Consider the following 24,848-nt stretch of genomic DNA (forward strand, 5'->3'; position numbering starts at 1 on the left):
ATGTTCCCAGCTGAGGAGACTGTACTCTACTCTGGAATTTCATTGGAACCACTGATGATCTGTGGGTAGGGACAGTAACTTGGGCAGTAACCCGTTTTCACAAATCACTTTTGAAAACCCATAATGGTTCAACTGTAGTAACAGGACTCAGGAGGCAGGAGGCCTACAAGGGCAATCACAGAGAACTAAGTTGTTTTAGATGGAGTCTCTAGGGAAACCCACGATGGCTGGCATGTGGCCTTCTGTCTGTGTAATACACAAGCCAGGCAGAATGGTAAAGCTCTCCACTAGCAGAACTACTGAGGTAGTGAGGGTTAGGCTATGTGAGTCTTCCATCTTGGCTGCTCTTGCTGTGTGGTCACACTCAGAAGGCTGGCTTTTGTGAGAAGCAAAATGAACATCTTCATTTCTCACCTGATTCTTTTGTCTATACCTAGGTTGTTTCAGATCCATGCGGGAAGACATTGTTCCTCTATCCACACAACTGTGGGTCTAGGCTCAAGAGAATCAAGGCTGTAACTGGCCCTCAGTGAACTAGTTGTGTGCTTGGTATGCTCGAGGGCTTGACCCCACATGTCATGTCTGGGGATGTGAGATTGTCCCACAATAAATACTCCCTGCTCCGGAGTATTCAGTAAGTGACCAATGGAAGCTGCAGCTAACTATAGGGGTGGGATAGGCTGGGACCTGAAATGCTTCTGAGATGCCAGTTCTGGGACACAGTCTTGATACCCAGCAGGACTATGGTTGATGAATTGGGAGCTGGGCCTCTTGTTTGCTAATCCTAGAGTGTGTTTGCTCAGGAGTGGAGGTTAACAGTGCAATAGAGAAGCCAAAGGGTATGGCAGTGAGTGCTGTTCCAGGGGCCATGGGAATCCCTTTTGGTTTCCTGAGAGGTGGTATGTATATTATAGGGAGGGAGCGGCCTGGGAAAAGACAGAAGAGGCAGATGCTGTGAGAAAACAGCAACATTCAACCCCACCTCTGCTTGGGGGATGTGCCAGTTAGTTGTTGCTTTGGGCACTGGTGCAGAGAAAGAGCCAGAAGTTTCCAAAATGATGGAGGAACATGGAGTTCCCACTTTGGTCGTCTGAGAACTTCCTCTGAGTCTTTCACTAATTGCTCAATTCTCTCTTTTGCTCCCAGCTCTGTGTTGAAGCCACGACAAAAAGGCAACTTTCAGAAACTGCCAAAGTTTTTGTTTCTTTCTTTTTATGAAACAGGGTGTCAGGTACCCAAGGCTGTCCTTGAACTCCCTATAGAGCCAAAGACCACCTTCAACTCCTGCCTCTGCCCCATGGGGTCTCAGGTATGTGCCACCACCCCCAGTTTGTGGGGATTGAGCCCTAGGGCTTTGTGCATTCAAAGTGAGCACTTTAGCAGCTGAGTCATATTCCCGGGGCCCAAAGTTTTGTTTCTTGAGATTCTGAATGTGTTCAAAGAGTGCAAGGAGGTTTCACCAGGGAGTCATAGGACTTTCACATCATTTTATGCTTATAGAACATATGACTGAGAAACACTGGAAATGGGGTCAGGGACCTTGGGCCTCCTGTACCTCAATGCTGATTCCAGGCTCACATTGAAAGAAGGACCCCGTGTTTATGTTTACATACTCCTTGAAGTAAAACCTGTAACAGTTTTCTGGAAATCTCTGCAGAAGAGAAGCAAGAAAATGAATGAGATAGCTCCGCTCCAGAAAGTCATGCTGAGAATAGTCTTTGTGCTTATTTAAAATGGGAAGGGGTGAAAGGTAGGACATGGCGCTCCTCTTCTGCCGCCATTTCATCATGATGCTGGGCTCAGAAGGCTTACCAGTGACTCCTTCGCTAGCCAGCTGAGCTAAATGACTGTGCTGCTCACCTGCCGGTCTCTGAGAGATGACATTAGACTCCTACATGGGCAGGGCTTCTTTTATACTTGTGTGGACTTCACTGGATGGGGCAGACAGAACATTTGTAGAATTTATTTGTTCTATCACTACAGAAGAAACACAGAATGTGTACAAAAAGATACTCTATGCCTCCAGTGGAAACCACTTGTTCACAGCTAAACAGAGATCATTTAACATCACCATAGAACCGGGGCTGCAGAGATGGCTGTATTTTCTCACAGTCCTCTGCATGTACCTGCCAGCAAGGAGGTGACGATCTGAAGCTGTAGTGATACACGGAGATTTAACCTCAACAATCACCACACACAACATTATAAAAAAGTGTATTAGAAAGGACTGGAAACAATATTGCATATTAATGTCTGGTCACACTTATTCACAGTGAGTGCCTTAGCACCAGATGCATGTGTGCTTCTTGGTTTTGATGCCTATACATCTCAAGTCTAATTGTGGCTCACTTTAATGTAAAAAAAACATAGAAAGAACATGGATGTTAAGTGTGGTAGATCTGGATTTTAGTATTTTCCATTCTTATTGCTGGAACAGAAGAAGAAAGAAAGAAATGGTACGTCATAATATGTCTACATAAAATCAGTTCATCTCAAGTTTGTTTTGGCCAGATGATGTCACACGAGTCACAATTCAATCAAAACCAAACAAAAGAAGAAAAGAGCATAAAGTATGACATAGGTAAGCAAACCTCCATCTTTGTAACAAGCACCTCTGCTCCTCACTGAAGACTAACGGTTTATTATGTGATTGTTTCTAAATTGGAAACAGAATGTGCTGGTATCTGAAGCAACTGGTGCTGGGACATGCTCTTGGTGATAATGCAATGGTAACAGTGATGCTCCTGACTCTCACCAGGACAGACAGACACGCACACTAAGGTACAAATCACAGAAGGGACCTGGGACAGGAAGCGGGGTAACAGGGAGGAGATGGAATGGGAAATGCTGATTGCTAGCTGTCACCAACAGGTCATCCTGCTCCTAGAAACCCTCCTACCTCTGGTAGCTACTTAAAACACAACATGAGGGCATGGAATCTCAGCACACTTCATCACACAGCAGTACGCAAGACACACATCATACAACAGAACAAACCACAGAACAAAAAATGAGGTCATGCAAAACCCTACTTTACCAGCTAAAGAAAAACATCATCAACTTTTGATACAGAATATAGCCACCTTCAAACATAATTTAATTACTTGTGGACATAATATGAAACCTTATCTTAAATACAGTAGTTTCAAAAAATGCTGTTACAATATAAAACCACAACAAAAGGTGTGCAAACAGACAGTTATATTGGCTAAAAAAAGGCAGTGAGAGGAAGGGGCAAAGCATTCTGAAAAAAAAAAAAGAAAGAAAGAAAAGAAAAGAAAAAAGAAAGAAAGAAAGAAAAAAAAAAAAAGAAAACAGCTCCTGAAGTCCTGAAGCCACTATTTACAATTCTGCTCTAACCTCTGAATGCCAGTGGCAGGGGTTGGGGTGGGAATTATAGCCATCTGCCTTGGACCAGCTAATTTTGTGGCTGTCACGGATAAGGACAAGAGTGAGCAAAAGCTGCCAGCAAATTGGAGGCTTGGAAGGTTGTCACCGGAGTATATGAATTTGGGTAAGGCCAGTCTTTCTCTGCAACTGAATATCCAACAAAAGCTGTTCACAGTTGGAGTTCCACAAATTCTCCCTTTACTCAGTGTAAATCATTACAGTTGCAATTTTATTTTCACTTTCAAATGCCACATTGTTCTGGAAGCAAAGACATCCACACTTAAGAGGGATACCTTTGTGAAGTCCATCCTTGCAGCTGAACTCAGAAGCATTTGAAGAAGTGTATTTGCCAATGCTCATCTATAGAATTCATCAACTTTCCAAGGACATGAGTACAGCTTGAGACTGCTGACTGGGAAAGGCTTCAAGTGCTTTTTAGTTTTGGAAAGCTTCCCACACTTTCTACCAGTTAAGGATTTAGATCAGTGGTTTGCCCCTGTGGAACACCTGGGAGACAGTGTTGGATATCAGCTAGGATGCTACTGGCATCTACTGGGCAGTGACCAGGGATCGTGCTAAGCAAGCTACAATTCAGAGAACAGTCCCCACCAGCGATGATCAAGCCCTGTTCGTCAAGAGGGCCGAGACTAAGAACCCTTGCTTTAGCTCAAGAGCTGTTACAGACAACCTCCCCTGCAGTTCAGAATCACCTCAGAAAGTCTCTGCAAAGACAGCTGTAAACATTTACAATTATATGTTTTTGGTTGATGTGGTGGGGGGTTACAACCCTAATACTGACTCTTTAGAGAGGCCCTGCCTTTGAGAATCTCCAGCTCACTGACTTGGTCTTTGTGTGGCATCCCTGTCTTGGTCTGGCTGTACCAGATCTCGTCTCTACCACCACTTGACTCTCTCCTGTGGTCTCTGGTGGGCATTCCTCTCTGAGAACCTGCCCTGATCACACTGTGGCCCCAAACAGTGCAATATTATAATACCTCTGCTTGATAACCATGGTGCTGTCTTGTTTATATGAAAACATGCTATGTGGCGTTTATGCTGGAGAGCTTCAGAATATTTAAAACTTTTGTTTAAATACATGGTTATTCTGTGTTTTAGCCACTGAGATGCTGGGCTCATATATTTCCTTGATCTAAAAATGGTCATTCAGAATAATGGTTTTATAGGTTTTCAAACAAACAAACCAAAAAACATACAGCAAGAGTAGGGAAAGACGTTTATCAGACTAAGATAGCCAGGCCCATAGCTATAACAGGAACAGGGATTTGATTGCAGTGAAGGGACGGGGGTGGGGCTCCAATGGGATAACAGGTCCTCATCCCAGGTACTGTCAGTCCAGGGCAGCACAGGAACCCAGGAAACTGAGACTGGGGCTTGGAAGAGTGCTTTGGCTTCTGAGGAATTTTACAGTTATGACAAGTTTAAAGTAATGTCTTAATTTCAGGATTGGGTTCTAAAATGCAGTGACGAGCACTAATGGCATGGGAGTAGTGAGAAAAATGCTCATGGGAGCATTGAGCTCATCTTACTAGGCACCAAGCCCCAGGAGGTTGAGTGTGGTCAGGCAAATGAAGAGGAGTCTGCAGGGCTCTCCCATCCATTTCCTTCTTGCTCAGAGAAGCACCTTTGCACAGCTTGTCCAGACACCATGTTCCTGTGCAGTATATGACTTAATAGTATCCTTCATAGTTCAGCCTTTGGCCCTGGTCTCTGCACAGGCTGATGTCCCTGGTCCTCCCCAGCTGCCTTATATCTGGTCCTGTGGCTCACCTGTGGGAGTTCCCTGAGATGGCCCCACCCCAGTGGCTGTGCTGTTTTGGAGGATTTGGAGACTCTATGGGGCATAAACTGTGTTCTTAGGGCAAGATCCATTTGCTTCTTCTTGGATAATCATTTTGTTCAATTCTCTGAAAATTCAGGCTCTCTCTCTCTCTCTTTTTTTTTTTTTTCCTGGGTTGGGGGTGAAAGGGGTTGGGGTGGGGAGTGTTAGAAAGCCACTGGTCAGGGAAATCTCAGCTAGCAGTCAACAAAACCGTCTAGAAGGATGGATGCTCTGAATGTTACCGATGCAATGTAATCCTGTCTCTAACATTTCAAACTTGTCTTCCAATGCAAATCAAATCCCAAACAACCAACTTAAAAGAACAAGTGCCTCTTGCAAATCCACACCCAACATTGTCTGTTGTGGGTCCAGCTGCCGGGAGGGAGGCATTGGCAGCCATCTTTGTGCTTCTGTGGGGCCTGGCTGGGTTTAGCTCAGGTGGTAGCGATGCTCCCCCCGCGTGATATGGGATGAGAACTCGTACCTGTCCTGGCTGTGATACCCACACATGTTACACTCAAAGGGATCCCGGAAGCCATGGCAGCCCATGTGAATGGTATACATGACGTGATCCAGGAAGAGCACACGGCAGTGTTCGCACTTGTACACCTTCAGCTGCTCGCCACTCGTGCTGACCACACGGAAGGCGTCCTGCGAGTTCTCTGAGGCCGCCCTCAACACCTCGTAGGCGCGCTGCTCCTCCTTAAGGGCCAGCCCGTTGCGCGCATGAGGGTTGATGTGGTTGGTCAGGTAGATGAGGCCGCTGCGCTGCTCCTCCGCATTGCTCTCGGTATCCGTGGAGTCTTGGCAGCTGTTGCTAGGGGAAGCCTCCCGCTCCGACGAAACGGACTTGGCCTTGGACAGCAGCAGCAAGTTCTCCACGGCGCTGTCTTGCGCCGAGTGGTTGGACCTTGGGGGGCCGTCTGAGGGGGGCTTGTGCAGCTGGTACATGGAGCTGATGACAGGCACCACCTCGGAGCTGCCGGGGGGTGTCTGCACCAGAGGGCGCAAGGACTCAGCCCCCAGATAGTTGATGGCATTGTTGATGGCCTGGTCCATCACATGAGATGTCATCATCTCGTCCTTCTCATAGTTGGCACCATCATAGGGCATGTCTGACAGGCACTTGTCTCCTGTGGGAAGTGGGTGATCATTAGTGAAATCTAGGTTCAGGGGGTTGTAAGGTGTCCTCGTATCACACTAGACAGGGCACGTTTGCTACCCACAGGAGGGGAAAAGGGGACATCCTGCCCAAGGAATTACTATGGTAGGTGCTTCAAGGAATCCTGTTTGCCCATTAATGAATAGGAAACTAAAGATTGTCCATGTCAGCTTAAACAGTGCATGGGCTAAATCCCATCTTTCATTAAGTATGGTAAAATTAATACTATTATGTTTAATTTAAGTATTTTAAATTTGTTCTAATTGTATACTGATTAATTTATCCTAAAATTATTTAATTAAACTACACAACCATGAATTAATGATGTGTAAATATTACATTTATCATAGTAATAATATAGAAAAACATATACTCAAAACATGATTATTTATTATTTATAATAAACTATGTATTTCTTATAAATATTTCAAAAGTGAATGGGCTCCAATGCATGATGAAAGTAGAATGAATACATAAGCATAATGGTATGCACCCTCTCATCAGAGTTGGCAGCTGTGGACTAGCTCAGCAGAAATAGAAAGCGGTTAACGGAGAATCTGTTGGAGCAGGCTGGGAGGTGGCACCATTCAGTTACTGTTTACCTCACACACCTAATGCTAAAAATGAATGGAACTCAGAATTCAGGAGTGACCAGACCTGGGACTCAAGAAACTTATGCCCTCGTATGATTAGCTTGTAGGAGTACAAGCTAATGTTTTCAGGTGTTGTCCAAACTGTGATCCATAAACCAGATGTATCCCAGGATGGCTATGGCTGTGGCTGGACCCATTTGTAGATGACAGTGCCTTATTACAAAGAAGCTTGGTGACTGCTCAGGGACATGCTGTTGGGGGGTTCTTGTCTCCTTAGGGAACAAGCGCCTAATGGGAAAACCTTAGATTTTGGGGACTTTGTTCTCATAAGGGATACTGGGGTCCTGACCCCCATATATTCCCCTTTTGCCTCAGCCAGAAGACAAACATTTCTAGCCTATGACCTGCTTGTGCTGCCTTGCTACAGAGGCAGCACAACAGGGCTGATCCATCATGGCCAGGGACCCTCCAAGGCTGTAAGTCTCAAATCTTTTCTTTTTACAAGTTGGACATCTCAGACATTCCCCTATAGTGATGAAAAATCTGGCCAACACAAACCTCCTTCCCTGGCACCAGTGAAAGATGAGATGAGACTAGATTTGGCTTGAGGTAATTAGTTTTGGAGCAAATGTTTTAATAATGAAATAAAACAAATTTCCTTAAAAGATTTGTCTTCTAAATACTTTGGTGTTAAGTCTAATACGAAGTCATGATTCAGACAGCAAATTTACTTATAAAAGCAAAAGATTATATTCCTATTGGCAGGGATGGCCACTGTGTGCCTTCTCAGTGATGATAAATGAGAACACATGAGGAGGCTCACAGAACCAGGACTGTTTACACTCCACCTCCCACTCTGCCTTTGTCTTCTCTTCAATACATCTGGCTCAACAGTGGGACTAAAAGGAAAGCCAGTGAGAATGGATACGTATCCTTAGAATGTATCCTTGGACACATGCCGCTATCAGGGGAGACACACACTAAATGGTGATGGCAGACTCCATTCCCATCTGCAAAATTCCATGAGCTAAGGAAGGCTTGTTACCGGAGTGTCACATAGACTTCTCATCTCATAAGAGCCAGCTGGGTGTACAGGTTTTTGTACCCACGGCTAGGGACAGAAGCAGTGAAAGTCCTCCCTACTGGGAGGTGGGGCTGGAGTTTGGGTGGGACAATGAGAAGGTCCAGGGGTCAGAGCTCTCGGGTCACAGGCAATATCCAAGTGGCAGCTGGGATCATATACTGGAACCTTAGATTAAACTGGCTTTGTTTAAATAAAAAGGGAAACTGGTGAACGGTTTGAAGAAAGTGACATTTCCAGTCACAGTGAGACAACAGACTGAAAAGGTACAAAGGCCAGGAGCTGCTCACAGTCAGGGTGTACCTGAAAGTAGCTGGTGATGGCAGAAGATGACTCCAGTGTCTTTCATGAAGACATTGAGGTCATCACCTCTCCCAAACTCTTTTATTTACAGTAGGAGAATTCATAAATCTACCCATAGTCCTTGAAGAAAAAAAGTCATAAGTGACCATTAATAGTGGCCCTGGAATATAGTCCTCATGATTTAGCATCTTTCCTTGCATTGTGCTTCTTTGTCTTACTGGGTATGTACCACATGACTACTTCATTTATTTTCATCTACTCGTGTCCGAGCCAGCACTCTGACAATGACGCAGAATGATCCTCAGACTATAGAAAGAAAACTTGTTTATGTCCAGTTACACCCTCTTAGAAACTGGACAGAGCAAAGCCCCTGGGTAGCAGATAGCAGAAACAATGAAGGGATTTCTTTCTCCATTCAAGGGGGGAAGTAATTACCTAGCATTTCCAAAACAATTTTTTTCTGTATTTTTTTTTTAAACCACTCGTTACATGGACAGAAGGAACTCATTCTTGCTGTACTTGCATGTCACTTGCTACCAAACTCTAGCAATGGAGGAGGGCATGGTCTGGTGCCCAGTTCTGTTAGCTGTAGTTCTGTTAGTGTGTGTTGTCTCACCAAAGGTGGTACTTTCCTGTTTCTCCCCAGAGTCGGGGTTCTGTGGTTTTCTAAGCAACCATTGAAGCTTGCTGTTTCAAGAACTTAGTTTCATCAACAACTGGGTGTTGCAAAGAAAGAAACATACCTTCTAGATGAGCATGGTGTGACAAATCTACCCATAGAATTTCTCTACTCATATATGAAAAATTAAAAGCTACAAAAGTCTCCAGTGCCCCAGTGAAAATCAATCTATCTATCTATCTATCTATCTATCTATCTATCTATCTATCTATCATCTACTTATTTCTACTTTACATTTGTCTATCTATGACAAAGGAAAGCAGACAGTTCTTGCATAAGACTCACAACAAAAGTTTGGGTAATGTCACTTCTAGAAACAGGTGGGATCAATAACATTCTAGCATCACCCCTCCTAAATAAACCCTCACACTGACAGAGAAACAGTTTGAATAGGCTGAATTTCTGCTTCCCCCTACCCCTCTTTTCTGATCACAGAGCTGAATCCTCTTGCAGTCAGCACATTACAACAGAGACCTTAGCATGTGGGCTGGTCCCCTGCACAGAAGCAAAGGCCTCCATGAGTTGCACTGCAGGGGAAGTGAAGCCCTCATATGTCCCCTGTGTAGACATCTGCTGCTTTAGGGCTTTAATGAAATCTGAAAAATGAGAGAGAGCTCTCAAAGGGGAACATTTTCAACAAATGCCGAACTTTGCCTCACCTGAACTCCCTTAACACCATCCCTGGCATTCTTTCAGGATTTAAAAAAGTCATAGTTCTCATAGGGAAAAGTCTCAGATACAATGGGAAGAACACTGAACTGTCAATCAAATCATATTAGACCAAGTAGAATGAGCAGGATGAAAAGAATTGTCATGGTTACAGTGAAAATATTTTTTGGCAAGAAAGAAAGGAAGACAAACCAGGAAGTCCATCCTAGGGGAAAAGGAAGAGGGGAAATGCAGCATAATTACTGCATGACTTGGAGTAAAAAAAAATTTTTTTAAGTTTTAGTTATTTGAATTTTTGGAATATGCAAGCAGTCAAAATTTGGAAATATTCAAAGCAATACTAAAAGAAAAACAAAACCCAACAGAACAGAGGGAGAGTTTGGATCTCAGGAAACAAAATGAAATACAAACCAATACACACTCAATACATGAGTTAGAAATAGAGAACACTAAAATAAAAATTACTAGGAACTGAATTACTGACAAAGCAGGGAAAATATAACAGTGAGTAAACTTAAAATAACAGTGAATAAACTTAAAAAGACAAAGAAATAAAAAAAGCAAAATGCTAACAGACATGGGAGACAATTTATCCATGGAAATTGGAAAATTAGCCCTCTTGAATAGAGATCATAATAGGAAAAACAAAAGATACATATGTAACGAAATGTTTCCAAAAAAAGAGGAAGAAAGAGGAAGGAACCTCCTAGTTTACAAGGCAACAATTCATCCAGACCATAACATACTAATGTGTTTCTTACTGAGGGTGTTTGACTTTTGGGTTCAAGGAAATAACATTATGCATTTATGAAGAAAAGTAAAATAATCAAAGAGAATAAAATTAGGCTGGACTTATCACCCAGCACCATCCAACAAGCAATGCTATCAGGCAACAGGGCAAAATCTTTTAGTATCAAAGAAGGAAGAGTGGCTCAGGGCCACACAGTCCAGTGGATACTCCTCAGGTACAAAGATGGACATCCTCAAACTGGAAGCAATGATGGAGGTGGAATGTCTATGAAATGGTGTTTGCATGTAAAGATTACTCAATGAAGGGATTAATCAAAACAAACAGAAATGGTATTAAGAGGCCTGAGTCTGATTCCTCAACCTGTGAAAATATATAGTGGTGAATATCTAAATTGTGTAAGAATAATGATTCCTGAATAGAATGCGAATACTCTTGATGTGTATAATGTAAATAAAACAGCAATAAAAGTGATTCATAGCTCTTAATGTGTTTTACAATAAATATTTTTTTTTCAAGAGTAATTCTTTTAAGAAGTAGATCTCCTCTGGAAGTGAATCTATTAGAGGACCAGACACCTCTTACAGTTTAAGATATGACTAATATGCCATGGTCACTGGGCACTTCTAGCATTACCTGGGAAGAGGGGAAGCACAGCAAACCCATCCCAGGAAAAGCAGTTGGAATCTTTCTTAAGCTGCATCTTTAGGAACTTAAAAGGTATTTACTGCACATCTCTCTATTGTAATCTGCCTATTACTAATCCTATCCACTGAAATATCTATGTCAGGAAGATTTTTACAGTGATGTTCTTCTAATTTAACACTGTTAATTTCTGGATGTTGGATTTTGGTTATCTGAAAAACATCAAACATTTCTGTTAAAATTCTTATTAGCTGTCTATCATCTTAGTATCACATTAACACATTATCCTATATGTGAGGTCCACTTCTTTTCATTTTAGAGAAAAACTGGCACAGTAGGAAGGGTGGACAGGTATGTCATCACGTAGCAGTGAGAGGGAAGCAGACGTAAGAGCAGGAAGAGGCACTGGTCAGGACGTGAACTGTCCATCAACTCTGGGGGAACACCAACAGAACACAGCTGCCGGGAGCCCTTCCTTGCCCACTGCACTTCTGCTCTCCTGGTCCTTGTTCCCACAATGCCACTTCCTCCTTGTGTTTAACCTCTCCCCTGGAGAGTTCTCTCTCATCTGAGCTTTGCTTCACCAGTTTTGCTGCTTCCCTTTCACATAGAACCATGTGAATTAAGACAATTCCCATTCACCCAGGATAGCCATGGTAAAATTTCAGATGCCCCATTTGGCTCGAAGTCTCTTGAAGCTTAAGGACACTGGAGATGGTCATTACTAAAGCATGTGCTGTTCTTTAGGTTCCTAATCAAAAAGAGGAAGTCACACTCGGCCTCTTGAGGTCAGTAACTGTTCACCACCCTTGAACACACTTGAAGCTTCATTTCTGCCAATTTCCCTGATCACCCATGATCTCTCCATGATTTCTGTTCTCTGTGCACTCTTCAGGAAGAAGATAGGGACCCTACACCTACTACTGCCTAAAACCTCAGCCACCCAACAGCCAACTCCTTGCCCAAGATCGCCTTCTTCTCTGATAAGAAAATGAACTATTCATTCTTTCAGTTCAAAGGCTCACATATGCACAGACAAGTCCATGAAAAATATTTCCAGTAAATGGTTTCTGTTTTTTTTTTTTTTTTGTCTTTCTTCCTTTCTTCCCCCTCCCAACCATCAATCTGTGAGAAACTTCTATTTAATCAATAGATAAATTTTGAGCCTTATTTGTATTTGTAAGAGGAAGGCTGTTGGCTAAGAACCTGACCTCTGTCTTTCTGCCTTGATATAGGTGCCCTGGTATGAAGGTGCATGTGTGTCACCAACTTTTTAGTTCTATATTCTTTCTAGTATGGTTTCTGTGGACTACCCCTACCAGGGCGGCATTCTTGAAAATAATATTTACATCAAACCCTGGACTCCTATTTTCCAGACTTGGCTTTATCTTTTCTGCCAATGGCGCACTAATCAAGGACACCATTCCTTCAGCAACCCTACCCTGCCTTCCATCCCTTCTTCACTAAGGCATTCTCTTTTTGATTACTATGCACACTCTTGTCATCACCCAATTCCAGTTACTTCTGACCCATGCTGTCTCTATGTTCAATAGTGCTGCTGCCACTGAGAACACACCTCTGATTTTTCTGTGGTTCTGAATGAGACTACATTCCTCAGTTTGGCATTCAGAGGCCATTAATGTTATAGTCAGAGCTACCTGGAACAACTTTATGCACTGCTTTCCGGTGAGTACTTGGGAAAAGCTGGGAACATACCTGTTCTTCCATCATGTCCTGCTGGTCCTTTTCCAAACCCAACCACCAGCATAATCACTTATCCTCATCTGCCTAGACTCTGTGACTCCCCCGATGTCTGTATGGCACAGAACTGAAATCCTGCCACTTTCTCCAAGTCCATCTCAGCTTCATAAACACTTTTCTTTTTCTTTCCTGGACATACAATTTTCTTTCTTAACGATGACAATAGCTGGCCTTCAAACTAAGGGCTTCTAAAAATGTTCACATCTGTGGGGGAATTTTATCCTTCCAGTTGCCCTATGAGATACATAAAGAATGGAACCCAGGCTTGGAAAGGTGGAGTCATCTCCTCAAGGTCATGGAGTTAATGAGTGTCTCTGCTTTGGGCTCAGGCCTGTCTCTGAGATGAGTGATTTCCATCTGGGCATCTGCCTCAACTTCCTTCTTGTCCTTCCAGTGTCTGCCCTAGTTGGCTGGCATGAGGCACTTGTTGATCGTCTACAGGAGCCAACAGTGGCTCAAGGAGCAAGGGGCTCACCTTACATTTATTGCTCATGGTATCAAGGACAGGTGAAGAGTCAAAAGTCAAAATAGCAATTCGAGTTGCATCGGTCCTTCACTGGATCATCAGAGGGTCTAGTCTCTGGTTCCTTTTAGCCCTCACTACCCTTTGAGTGGAGTGTGAGATGACCTTCTGGGGGAAAATGTGAATTGGAGCTCAGAGAGGACTGATCTAATCATTGCCAGAATGGCCACAGAAACATCATGCCAAGGGCTTCAGAGGCTATGAAATCCTACCTAATTCCTGGTAAAAGTTTTCTTTATCAGTTTGAAGAAAATTATTAGAAAAAACTATAATATTAAAGAAACACTAAGCTTATTACTTCCAAAAAGTGAGATTTTTTTCTTTTCTTCTACTTTCAAATAATTTTCATTTGAGTCTAGAAAACCCACATAATTGTATGTTAAGAGACAGCAAACATTTAACTCTTACCAAGAAATTTCTGAGGCATAGAGCTCTTACGTTTGGCGACGTTGCTTGCCAGTCTGTCCAGGACAAGGGACCTCTCTGCTCCTATCTTGCACAGGTCTTCTGCCATCTCACTGTGGTTAGTTTCTTCCTTAATGACTAAAGTCAAAGATAGAGAGGCTAGTTTAGAAATGCTTGCACTTCAAGATACTGCCTTATCCAGTGTTAACCTCACATTTATAAAGTGCCAACAAGAGCCTATTTCTCATCCTTTAGCCCCCTGACAGAACCAGCTGTAGCAATGCCAATAATTAGCTAATTGCTAACACCCCATCCTCTACCTGTTCAACCCACATTATCCCAAAGAACAAAAGAACAAGCTGCTTGTCCATCAGCCGAGGCTGGATCACAGTAAATTAACTGTGCTACATTGGAGGGTCCTTTCTCAAGATTAACTTAATCAACTCTAACAACAACTATGGGAACCAAATATCATTAGGTCCAGAAATAAACAAAGGGTCTGAAGTCACAACTGTATAGGAAACAGTCCCTGACCGTACAGCAAGTACCTAATCACACAGCAGTTGTGCAGGGTAGGAAGCCTAGCAGTTGTTAAAGGAAATGCAGAAAGACAGGCTAACCCAAACCCATCTCCTTTTCTATACCAACTCTCCCTAATCTTAAGTGAAGATACAAGTTTGTCTCATGCATAGTCCATTCATCCTGACTTCTAGTTTTCATGGCAGGGATTTCTGAAGTATGTAATTCCTTCATTCCCAAAATTGCTCAAAATGTAAAGTGATCAGCTTTCAACACTGTTTCTACCTTGTGTGTGTTTCCTTTTCAGACGGGTCATGTTGATTTAGCATAGGTTTATCTGGTTTTATCCTGGCTCATCTCCATGTTTTTCAAACAGTTCCTTGAGTCATGGCTACATCTTCATGTAACTCTAGCCTTGCCAATATTTTCATTTATTATTTTTTAATAGATCTTCATAGTAAATGTTTTCCAAATGTTAACAAGATGAACAAACAATTTTGTGTTAAAGCCATGCCTAGATTTGGGGGATATTCATGGATGCACCAGCCTTCTTTCCCTTTATCATCTTCTACATTTCTTCTTTGCCCAGGATGACCTGGTGGCTTTCTTTTCCTTATTCTGTACCCTGCATGCCAGCAGGATCCTTATGTATTTTATATCTTCACTTTAAAACCCACATTTCTTGTCAAATACTACTGCTGGCGTGTTATTTTAACAGGGAACTATGAGTGCATTTTGTTCAATAGCTCAAGATTCAGCCCACACTCTGATTAATAGAAGGAAATACAGAAAGTCATAAAAACTGATTCTAGAAATCATTCATACATGTGATCTATCAAGCTAATATGCTCATTGCCGAGTCTTTTTTTTCTCTGTGAACTAGGCTCAGTCGCTGGCCCAGGCGCCCCATACCACAGGTGACTCCATACCACACCTCTGAGCCAGTATTTTTTGTTTGCACTTTGTATATGTGAGGCTCAGGAGAAAGTTCTTTATCCTATGAAGATATTAGAAAAGTATAACAGGTGATCTCAACCTTTTTACTAAAAAAAATAATGTTCAGAAAAACAAACTTAAATCTATTGAGCTAGGCAGTTTTTACCTAATGCACCCAACCTAAATAGGTCTGGGGAATAATGTGGTGATCCAAGGGACATGGTGGATCAGGAGAGGAAGATAAACAAGAATGTACACGTTTTACTGGCGGCACTTATACTAAAGTTCATTTCCGGAGCCTGTCATTGTCAACTTCCTTAACCCAGCACTCACTCTATGCTTACAAGGTAGTTGTTGGAAGGGTGAAATAAACAAGGCCTTGGCAGCTATAGTTGGCAACTGGAGTGTCCCCCATAGGCCCACATGTTGCAGGCCTCTGCTCTAGGGCGATCCAAGTAAAAGATGCTGGAAACCTTGAGGGGTGGAGTCTTAGGGGAAGTCCTTAAGTCACTGGGATATGCTCTCAAAGAGGAACATGGGTCCATAGCCTTTTCTTTCTCCTTCTCCCTTGCTTGTGAGGATCCACCTGGCACTGAAGGGTACCCACACTCTCAGAATGGCATGTTCAAAGCAATACAATGTAGGCAACCAACCATGGGCCGAGACCTCCAAAGTCCAGTAACAATTGCCTTCCTATTACAGCTAGTTGCCTCAGATACCCATTACAACGATGGAAAGTTGACTGACACTTGTTGGGGGATAGGTTGCCTATGGTCATCTTGTGTATCTTAATATGACATGAGGCAGAGACAGGAAGAGCCCCCAAAGTAATTAAATGCCGGTTCCTGGCTATTTGGTCATGTTAAGGTCAGATTGCTGCTTCTTGCAAGAGTAATTTCTCACTTCTTGAGAAAGAACTGGAGCATGAAGCCATCACTGCAGGGTTCTGAATCATCTGACCACCAGTGAGAACAAATTAGGAATTTAGAGTGAAACTGATTCTCATCACAAGGCAGTGCTCAGTATACATCCAGCACCCTTCCCACAGCCTCAGTACTGATGACTGCCAGGTCTTCCAACAAGTTCAGCCCTCATTCTCCCTGGTATGGGTTCTCAAAGTTTAGTCTAAACCAATGTTTTGTCCCAGCCCAACAGTTCTTCTTTAAAGACCTTTGTGAGTAATTAGTTAAAAAAAAAAAGACTCACATGTTATTTGGACTTTTAAGTACAAAGAAGCAATCACTACAGTACTCTTGTTTTGTTTTGTTTTCCTTTTCCTTGTGATGCTGAGGATCAAACCCAGGGCCTTTTGCACACCAGGCAAGCTCTTTATCACTTAGCTATAGCGTCAGCCAATTCCTCTTGCTTTCAAAAATCACTCCCCCCTCCCAAAATAAGCCCCACAACAACAACAAAACTACCCCACAACCCAGAATCTTAAAAGGGTCACTGCTGTTAAGGGAGGTCTTAAGACAGGCTGTGTCTGGTTGGTTGAGGACTTGGAAAGTGGAGAAGTACAATGAGTTGTCCCTAGTGTAGCTGCAGCCCTATTGGTCAAAAAGTTCCTCCTGGGCAGCATGGCCGAACATGCCACAGAGCCCCCTCCTGACCCAGGTGCCGGGAGGGGGGAAAGGGTCCAGCTCAGCAGGGAGCCTCAGCGCTGCTTACCTGGGTACATCGTGCCCGGAAGGCCCATGCTTTCCAAGTAGTTGTGGCATCGCTCTTTATGTTCCTCTAAAGAGCTTCGCTGCTTATAGCTTCGGCCACAATATCCACATTTGTGAGGCTTACCAACTGCAGAAAACACAATTGAGTTTAAGACTCCAATTAAATATCGGCCTTCTGGGTATGGGAATGCGTGCATGACATTGATGACAACAACAACAAAAAAGATGAAAAATGTACCCTCTTGAGAGCGATGGCTATTATGGCCTTAGTCAAAATTAACAAATTTTAAAAATGTTAATGCCCAGGTGACTCAGTGATTGTACCAAGAACTCATGGTCCCTTTTTCATCTTAACCTATCACGCTGGCTACCAACCCCTTTTCTAAATCACTGAAGTGTCTTTTAAGGGGAAAAAGTAAACCATCACAGGTCTCCCGCCAGGCTGACCCCTCACTGGGATGACATTTAAAGAATAAGGTGAAAATTCAGGAGGCCAGATGAGGTAACTCTAAGAAAACATGGCCAGAAAAGACTTTAATGAAATGAATATTTCTAAATTGTGTCTTTCTGTAGTAAAATTGTATTTTACATTTGTAAGACATACTACTTTGCTTAAAAATACACAATATGTGCAGGAGTTCTGGGTTATCTCCATGCATGGTCCTTGGTTGGAGTATCAGTCTCAGAAAAGACAAAACTGTGCCCAGTTTTTTGGTTCTGTTGCTCTCCTTGTGGAGCTCCTGTCCCCTCCAGGTCTTTCATCTCTCCCTTCTTTCATAAGATTCCCTGCACTCTGCCCAAAGTTTGGCTATGAGTCTCAGCATCTGCTTCGATACACTGCTGGGTAGAGTCTTTCAGAGACCTGTGTGGCAGCTCAATCTCCAAGTGAGTTTCCTAGTAAGGGGAACAGGGACTATCTCTGACATGAACTCAGTGGCTGGCTCTTTGATCACCTCTCCCTGAGTGGTGTGGGGCAGTCTTACCAGGCTACAGAGGAAGACAATGTATCCAGTTCTGATGAGACCTGATAGGCTAGGGTCAGTGGGAAGGGGAGGAGGACCACTCCTATCAGTGGACTGGCAGAGGGGCATGGGAAGAGGGAGGGAGGGCAGGACTGGGAGGGAATGAGAGAGGGGGTTATAGCTTGGATACAAAGTGAATACATTGTAATAAAAAATGCAATATGAAAATACAAAGTGAAAGGTGATAGTGATAAATCAAATTGCATTTTCATATACATGAAGATACACAATGTAGGAAGAACATATGGAAAGCCTCTGTTTTATCCCCAAAGAACACTAGGATGAGGAAACTTCCAGTTCAGCTTTGTCCATTAAAACTTGCTATGATGCTGTAAGTGGCCTTTGCATGTCTGTTCTGCATCGCATTCACTGTTGTTCAGTATGGTAGCTACCAGCCAAATGGAACCACTGGACATTCCAAGTTTGGCTAGTTCCACAGAGGACTAGCATTCTAATTTTGTTTAATTTTAGCTTACTAAAACTTAAGTGCCACATAAGGCTAGTGGCTTCTATGTGGGGCAGTGTTATTCTATATAAGCTTAGCCCTTCCCAGTTTTTTATTTTTATTTTTTGAGTGGTATTTTAGGAGAAGACTAGCAAAGGGTTCATGTGATGCCTGTTTTTAAAGACTCCAGTAAAGATCGTTTTTAGAGGAAACACTCTCCAATTACTTTATGAGGAATTTGGGTTTTCACCTCAATACAAACATTATATTCCTCATGCTGTGTTGGATTTAATACATTTCTAAGTGGGATATAAAGCCATCCATACTGGAATGCTTGATAAATGGTTTAAAGCAATGTTACTTAAGTCTCTTTTCTAATTGAGCAGATGCTATGAAGTTGTCATGGAAACCAAAGCTTCATCTATAGAATTCAGAACACATTTTTTAAAAAAATATTTTTTGAAGATTTTATCTATCTATCTATCTATCTATCTATCTATCTATCTATCTATCTACTTAATGTATGAGTGCTCTATCTGCATGTACACCTACAGGCCAGAAGAGGGCATCAGATTCCAGTATAGGTGGTTGTAGGCCATCAAGTGGATGCTGGGAATTGAACTCAAGACCTCTGGAAGAGCAGACAATGCTCTTATCCACTGAGTCATCTCTCCAGACCCCCAAAATAGATTTTTATTTAATTTAACTTTATGGGTGTGAGTGTTTTGCCTGCATGTATGTTTGTGCACTACTTGCTTGCCTGGTGCCTGCCTGCAAAGGATATGACAGGGAGTTGGATCCCCTGGAACTGGAGTTACATATGACTGTGAACTGCCATGGGGGTGCTGGAAAGCAAAGGTGGGTCCTCTGGAAGAGCAGCCAGTTATCTTAACTGTTGAAACGTCTCTCCAGTTCTTATGGAATTTTTGCATAGGCAGTGATGCACCCCAAACATTAGGAAATGACGATGAAGTATGGAACCAATGTTGTCTAAAGTTGTGTACTTATATTCTATTTTCATAGAAAGTAATACTCATGTCCTTTCCCGAAAAACTTGTAACTTTTGTGATTTAGTGAATCGAAATTGTCCCCCTGTATAAATGGTATGGTTGGTACCTGCTTTTCCCCAGGGTATGATTTACTTCAATGCTAGAATGTAAGAACCAAACTGTCTCTAACAAAGTTTGTAGTTGCCAAAGGAGGACCAAGCCCAATATCAACACAAATTCCATTACCACACTGGAGTCTAGAACCTCAGACTACCACCAGATGCTAGGGAAAGCTGTATGGTTGATTTTAGCTTTTAATGTAATGTGGGCAATGGCTGTCCACACAGGAAGAAAATGCACTACCCTGGAATTTTGCAGACAGGGGCTGAAGTCTTGTCATTCTAGCGAAATCACTTTCGAGAAGCAAACAGTGTTCCTTTTCTTCCAGAGCTCTGTGTGTCAAGGGTATTTTCAGACAATAAAGCGGCCAACACCCCAGGTCTATAATGGATATCTACCAGCTGGTTGGTGACTCTGACAGAAATAAACTGTCAGGATATCACCACCTGTTTTATATAACTACTCAAGTCATTATCCCCACTGAGAGAAGGATACCATCAGGCCTTAAATACAACTAGCAAACAATGTAGGCAAAACGCAAAACCCTGCACCAATTTCACAAAAGATTATTCTGTCATTTACAGCTTAAGGACAAATATGCAGGAAAGACTTATATCGTAAACCAGTAATTAAAGGGTGATAATGCTGTGGCGGGGGTCAGCCTAAAGGTGGGTCTTTGACTTTTCCCCTGGCTTAGGAAGCTGTGCTTGATGCCACTCTGTCTGCATGATGCCTGTCAGTTGTGTCTATGTGACTTCCCATAAATGACAGACGTGCAGCTGCTTTCTCCTAGGTCCCCTGCCAGCATGACTGCACCATTCTCACACCTGCCACCTACACAGGTCTGTATGCCACCCCCTCCCCAGCACCGCCTTCACTTTGTGTTCATTGCTAAATACATATAGAAAGTGTCACCGCCATCTCAGGAGGCCTTCAGTTCATCTCATTCCTTTTGGTGTATCCCTCCCAGGTCTGAGCTAGCGTCCCACCTAGGACAGGGAGGTGCTTGTTCTCTGCCACACCCTCTGACTCACATGCTGCCAGAGGGAGCAGTTCCTCAAAGGAGGGCAGCACCTTTCTGGGCAGTGCCAAGAAACTTGCCTAAATCACAACTTTCTGCTATAAGCTTTTGGGAGTCTCCTGCATGTTCCCTGTCAGTCAGGTAGGAGAGAGGGCTACAGGGGAGACGACTCGTAGCCTTAGCTTCTTTCCTTCTCTACATGTGGCCATGTGGAGGTGAGCACTAACCAAAAAAGAGCAGCTCTGGACCACACCTGGTAAAATGTGCACTCTAGTATACTCCCACTCTGCTTTTGTTTAGAGTTTCCCTAAAGCAAATAACTCAGTTTGGGCTGAACACTCTGCCTAGCCCTCCTGCTGTGGGAATCTCTCCCAATCCTCCAGTCAGGACAGACTGTCTTTTCTTTCTGCTCCTGTGGGCCCTCAGCACTCGGCCATGCTACACACACATAGGATGCTGTTGAGGGGCTTAGGAAATGTGGGGCACAGAGATGGATAACTTGCACCATGAGATGCATCTGTTCTGTTTGGGAAGAGGTTAGCAGTGGGAAGGAGATGGGCTGAGGACCTCCTTCCTGCCATTGAGCAATGACATAGTGATGGCTGGCTATGATGGGCACTCTTGGAGTGCAGAGACAAGGCCCATCAACCTAGTGCTCCCAAAGCCAGGGTAGCACATGACACCAGACGACAGGGTGGAATGGAAGGAAACTGTGCACGTTACATCATATTGACTGTATTGCAAGCACAGATAACACGCTGTTGCTGGACAAAATCCCTTTCTCTCAGACCTGGAGGCTTGTGGGGCTACTGGATAAGAAGCCACCCAGGAGGCAGAAAATACGATCTAGTGAACAACAAGTCGGTGTGACAAGTTGTCCAGCATTTATGTAGATTATGCTCTGAGACTCCAGAGTATCTGAGACATCCTTACAGGGACATTTTGCTGTCTGCAATTTGCTGACAGCTCCAGACTGGCCAGTCCCATCAAAGCCTCTGCTGGTTTCTGGTCTGGGGGTTACTCTCTGGCTGGAGTGGTGTGTCCTGGAATGGCAGGGTTATAGTCTGATCACCCCACCTGTGTCCTCTCTGCAAGGGAAATTATGTCTATTACCGCTATTCAATATATTCTACACAAGCCACTGATACGTGTGGCATAAGAATGGATGTAAAGAGATGTGGTTGGAAAGTTAAGGGCATGAACAGCGCACTTCAGAGAAAACCCCACTTACCTGATATGGTGGGAGGGAGAGAGCTCTTCAAAAACCCACCACGGAGGTGAGGTTTCCTTATGTGTACCCCCCACCCATTTCCTCTGGTTCAATAGGAAAAACTTGTAGGTCAACTTGTAGGAGGCCAACGTGCCCAGAGGGCTGTGGACTGGGAAGAGTGGGGACATGAAACACACAATCTGGGGCCCCTACACTGAGATGGCCAGGGCCTGGCATCCCTGCCATGCCCAGGGGACCTACCAGAGTGCGTCCTCAGGTGGCCGGTGAGGGCGTCCCTTCGGCGGCAGGCATAGTTGCAGAGATGGCACTTGAAGGGCTTCTCGCCCGAGTGTAGCTTGATGTGACGCAGCAGGTTGCCTTTCTGGGTAAAGGAGGCCCCGCACTGGTTGCACTGGAAAGGCCGTTCACCTGGGCAAGAAGGGAAGAGGGTAGCCTGGTGAGAGCTGAGCGAGGGCCGCTCAGGAGGACAGCCGCAAGAAAGTTGTTTCCCATGGGCTTGGTGACTTCCACCGGCTGCAGGTTTGATAGAACATGAGGCTTTCAGACTAAACCTGCCAGCTGCTTAACGCTTCACTGGCTGGGTCAATTTGATCTGAAAATCTAATTTTTTTCCCCTAAATCAGAATGGCACATCACAATGCAAATTCAAACTCATTTAAATAAAGTGACTGCAACATTTTGTGATGAAGAGTCACTCTTCCTGATCAGCAGTTTTGGAATAAACCAATATCCAATTTTGCGTGTTGTGGCATTTGGTGGGGTTTTTAATGTGACTTTTTTCAAAGGGTCTTTAAAATATGCCACTGAAGCAGCAAAATAAAAAGGAAACTCATTAAAAATGCATTTCAGGATCACAAGTTCATTTCAGCGTTACATTCTTATATTTAAATGAAAGGCACTTCATTATAACAGTTATAATAACTTCTTTTCATTTACATTTTCCCTGTATTTTCCCTTTCAATTTCTTCTCCATTACCTGTCTGTCCCTAAGCAGGCAAATCAGGAGAGAGACAGACAGAGAAAGTGTGAGGGTGAGAGGGAGAGATTGGAGAAAGATTGAATAAAATGAGAAGTTAAGAAACAGGGTAGCCACGGCCTGTCCTCCAGTGGGAATCCCCAGGCTCTTGCGCTTGGCAGCAGTGAGCTCCCTTGAGACCTCCTGCCTTTTCCTTTCTACACAACTAGGAAATTCTTCAAATTTACTTTTATGTCTACGTTGGACAAGTTGTATTCCAGGTACAGACTTTGCTGCCATTGGAAGAGTTTCCAGGGAGCCTACTCAGTTTGTGACTGAGGTAGCCTAGGCCCTGCAAGGGGTGGCCAAGAGTTGCAGCTTACACCCTGGGTCTGAAGGAGGTGGAGGAGTTCCTTGTGAACGAGGGGTGTGCGACTGTCCTGCTGGGCAGACACAGGTGTCGACATAATTCAGTCTTTAACTCTCAGGGTGAGAGTTAAAGTGTTAGTTAGAGTGTTCCTTCTAAAGGCTGCTTCTGAAGAACAAACAGATGCTTCGTGTAAAAAACCATTATGTATGAAAAATACATGTCCTGAGAGATGCTTCTCTTAAGAATAAACAATGTGTTAGAAATACCCAATTAACATTTTCCCAGCTGGGTAATGGTGGGCAAGAAGAGACTGTTCAGTAGTTACTGAAGAATACCTGGGGCAGTGCTGCTAAAACTGATGCCAGGGAAAACTTTAATGTCTATACTGGCACCTGAATTTCCTAATTACCTCTAAGTCTTTTTGAGTGGGCAGTGTAGACACGAAAGTTAAAACTAGTTTATAATGATATTTAATGAACTGTAGGCCAGCCGGGGGGGGTGTTGAGGGGTGGTGGGGGGTGGGTAGGGTCTTGATATTAATCACTGTGCACTCAGAATTTCCCAAAATTCCTGTCTGGATCAGACCCAGCTGAACATGAAGACACCGTCTAAAGTCAAGGAGTAATAACCAAAGTAGGTCACTGACTGTCACCAAGTCTGTGAGTTCCATGTGCACACTCAGCTGGCACTGTGTTCACAGAGTGTTCGACTCCAGTTGAATGAATGGAGAAGAAACAAGTGGCCAATGTATGAAGGAAGACCCAGCTGGGAACTGGAGCATGCCCAGTATTACAGCTTTTATTCAGAGAGGGTTGGGTCCTCAGGCTACGTGGGAAAGCCCATGTAACAGAAATGCTCAGGAGACACCCCTGGTGATCCAAGTGAGCAAAGTCACATGCCCAGCAGCTGAAAGACCCCTTCCTGAGCTGGGGAGGTGTCCATGTGCTGTGTCCCCTGGTCTGATTGGTGGTGGGGAAAACATAAGGTAGCTCTGGTGTTCTGGTTACTGGGCAGAGGATGGATGACTAAAAGCACACTGCCCTTCTACAGGATGGGAAAGTGGGCATTTCTGGGGGCACTGAGGCCTGCATTCTCCATTGAGTCAGTGCACCTTCGTGGAGACAGCTTGCCTGGTGTCTTAATCCCTGCCACAAAGCAGGGTGAGACAGGCTTGCTGCAAGTCTACTGATTTCCAATGGCTTGTGTGGGCGTGAGTGTACAGCCCAAGGTGCGGAGTCTTGAGGACCATGTTTCCGAAAGGGACCACACAGTGATCCACTCAGTGGAGGTGTTACACATAAGAGGTGTGTGTGTCCAAAGAGCTGGATCATCAGACACAGCCTGAGTCCCTCTCTATTGCAGTGGCCAGGACCTGTTTCCTGAAGGACAACAACTTGATACTGTAGCTAAGCTCATGTTTCTCTAAGTTGGGATGAGGCATTAGAGATTGCAAAATTTAAATTTAATTTATATCCCAGACACTGCCCACTTATCATGAAGAGGCATTCTATTATAATGTCTGAGACCCTTGACTTGGTAATAGTATATATACATTTTTTTCTAAACTGGCAGAACCTCTGAGGGCCTCTCTGCAGAAGATAGATTAAAAAAAAGTATGACATATAAGAAGAGATGTGATGTCACACCTTGCCTGTGACAGCACCCACTAGACTGGGGACCATAGTGAGCCAGGCTTTTTGTTCTGCTCAGGCCATTTCCTGGTCTTTGCTATTCAGAATAATAACGTTATGGGTGGGGCCCCACTGCACTTCCT

At 43.7% G+C, this 24,848-nt stretch overlaps 1 protein-coding gene across 2 annotated transcripts in view; it reads right to left on the minus strand.

Moving 5' to 3' along the window:
- Positions 1-3,148: 3,148 nt before the first annotated feature.
- The window catches only part of Ikzf1 (IKAROS family zinc finger 1), an 89,734-nt gene continuing 68,034 nt past the window's right edge, over positions 3,149-24,848 (minus strand). For both annotated transcript variants that reach the window (XM_055624263.1, XM_055624262.1), the window contains 4 exons: positions 21,990-22,157; positions 16,923-17,048; positions 13,803-13,937; positions 3,149-6,363 (listed from right to left, as the gene is read on the minus strand). In XM_055624263.1, the coding sequence (XP_055480238.1) occupies positions 5,660-6,363; positions 13,803-13,937; positions 16,923-17,048; positions 21,990-22,157 (1,133 nt within the window). In that variant the 3' untranslated portion in view covers positions 3,149-5,659. The remainder of the gene's footprint in view (positions 6,364-13,802; positions 13,938-16,922; positions 17,049-21,989; positions 22,158-24,848) is intronic.

The sequence above is a fragment of the Psammomys obesus genome, unplaced genomic scaffold (genome assembly GCF_907164565.1).
Source record: "Psammomys obesus unplaced genomic scaffold, mPsaObe1.curated_primary_1811, whole genome shotgun sequence".
Taxonomy (NCBI): Eukaryota; Metazoa; Chordata; class Mammalia; order Rodentia; family Muridae; genus Psammomys; species Psammomys obesus.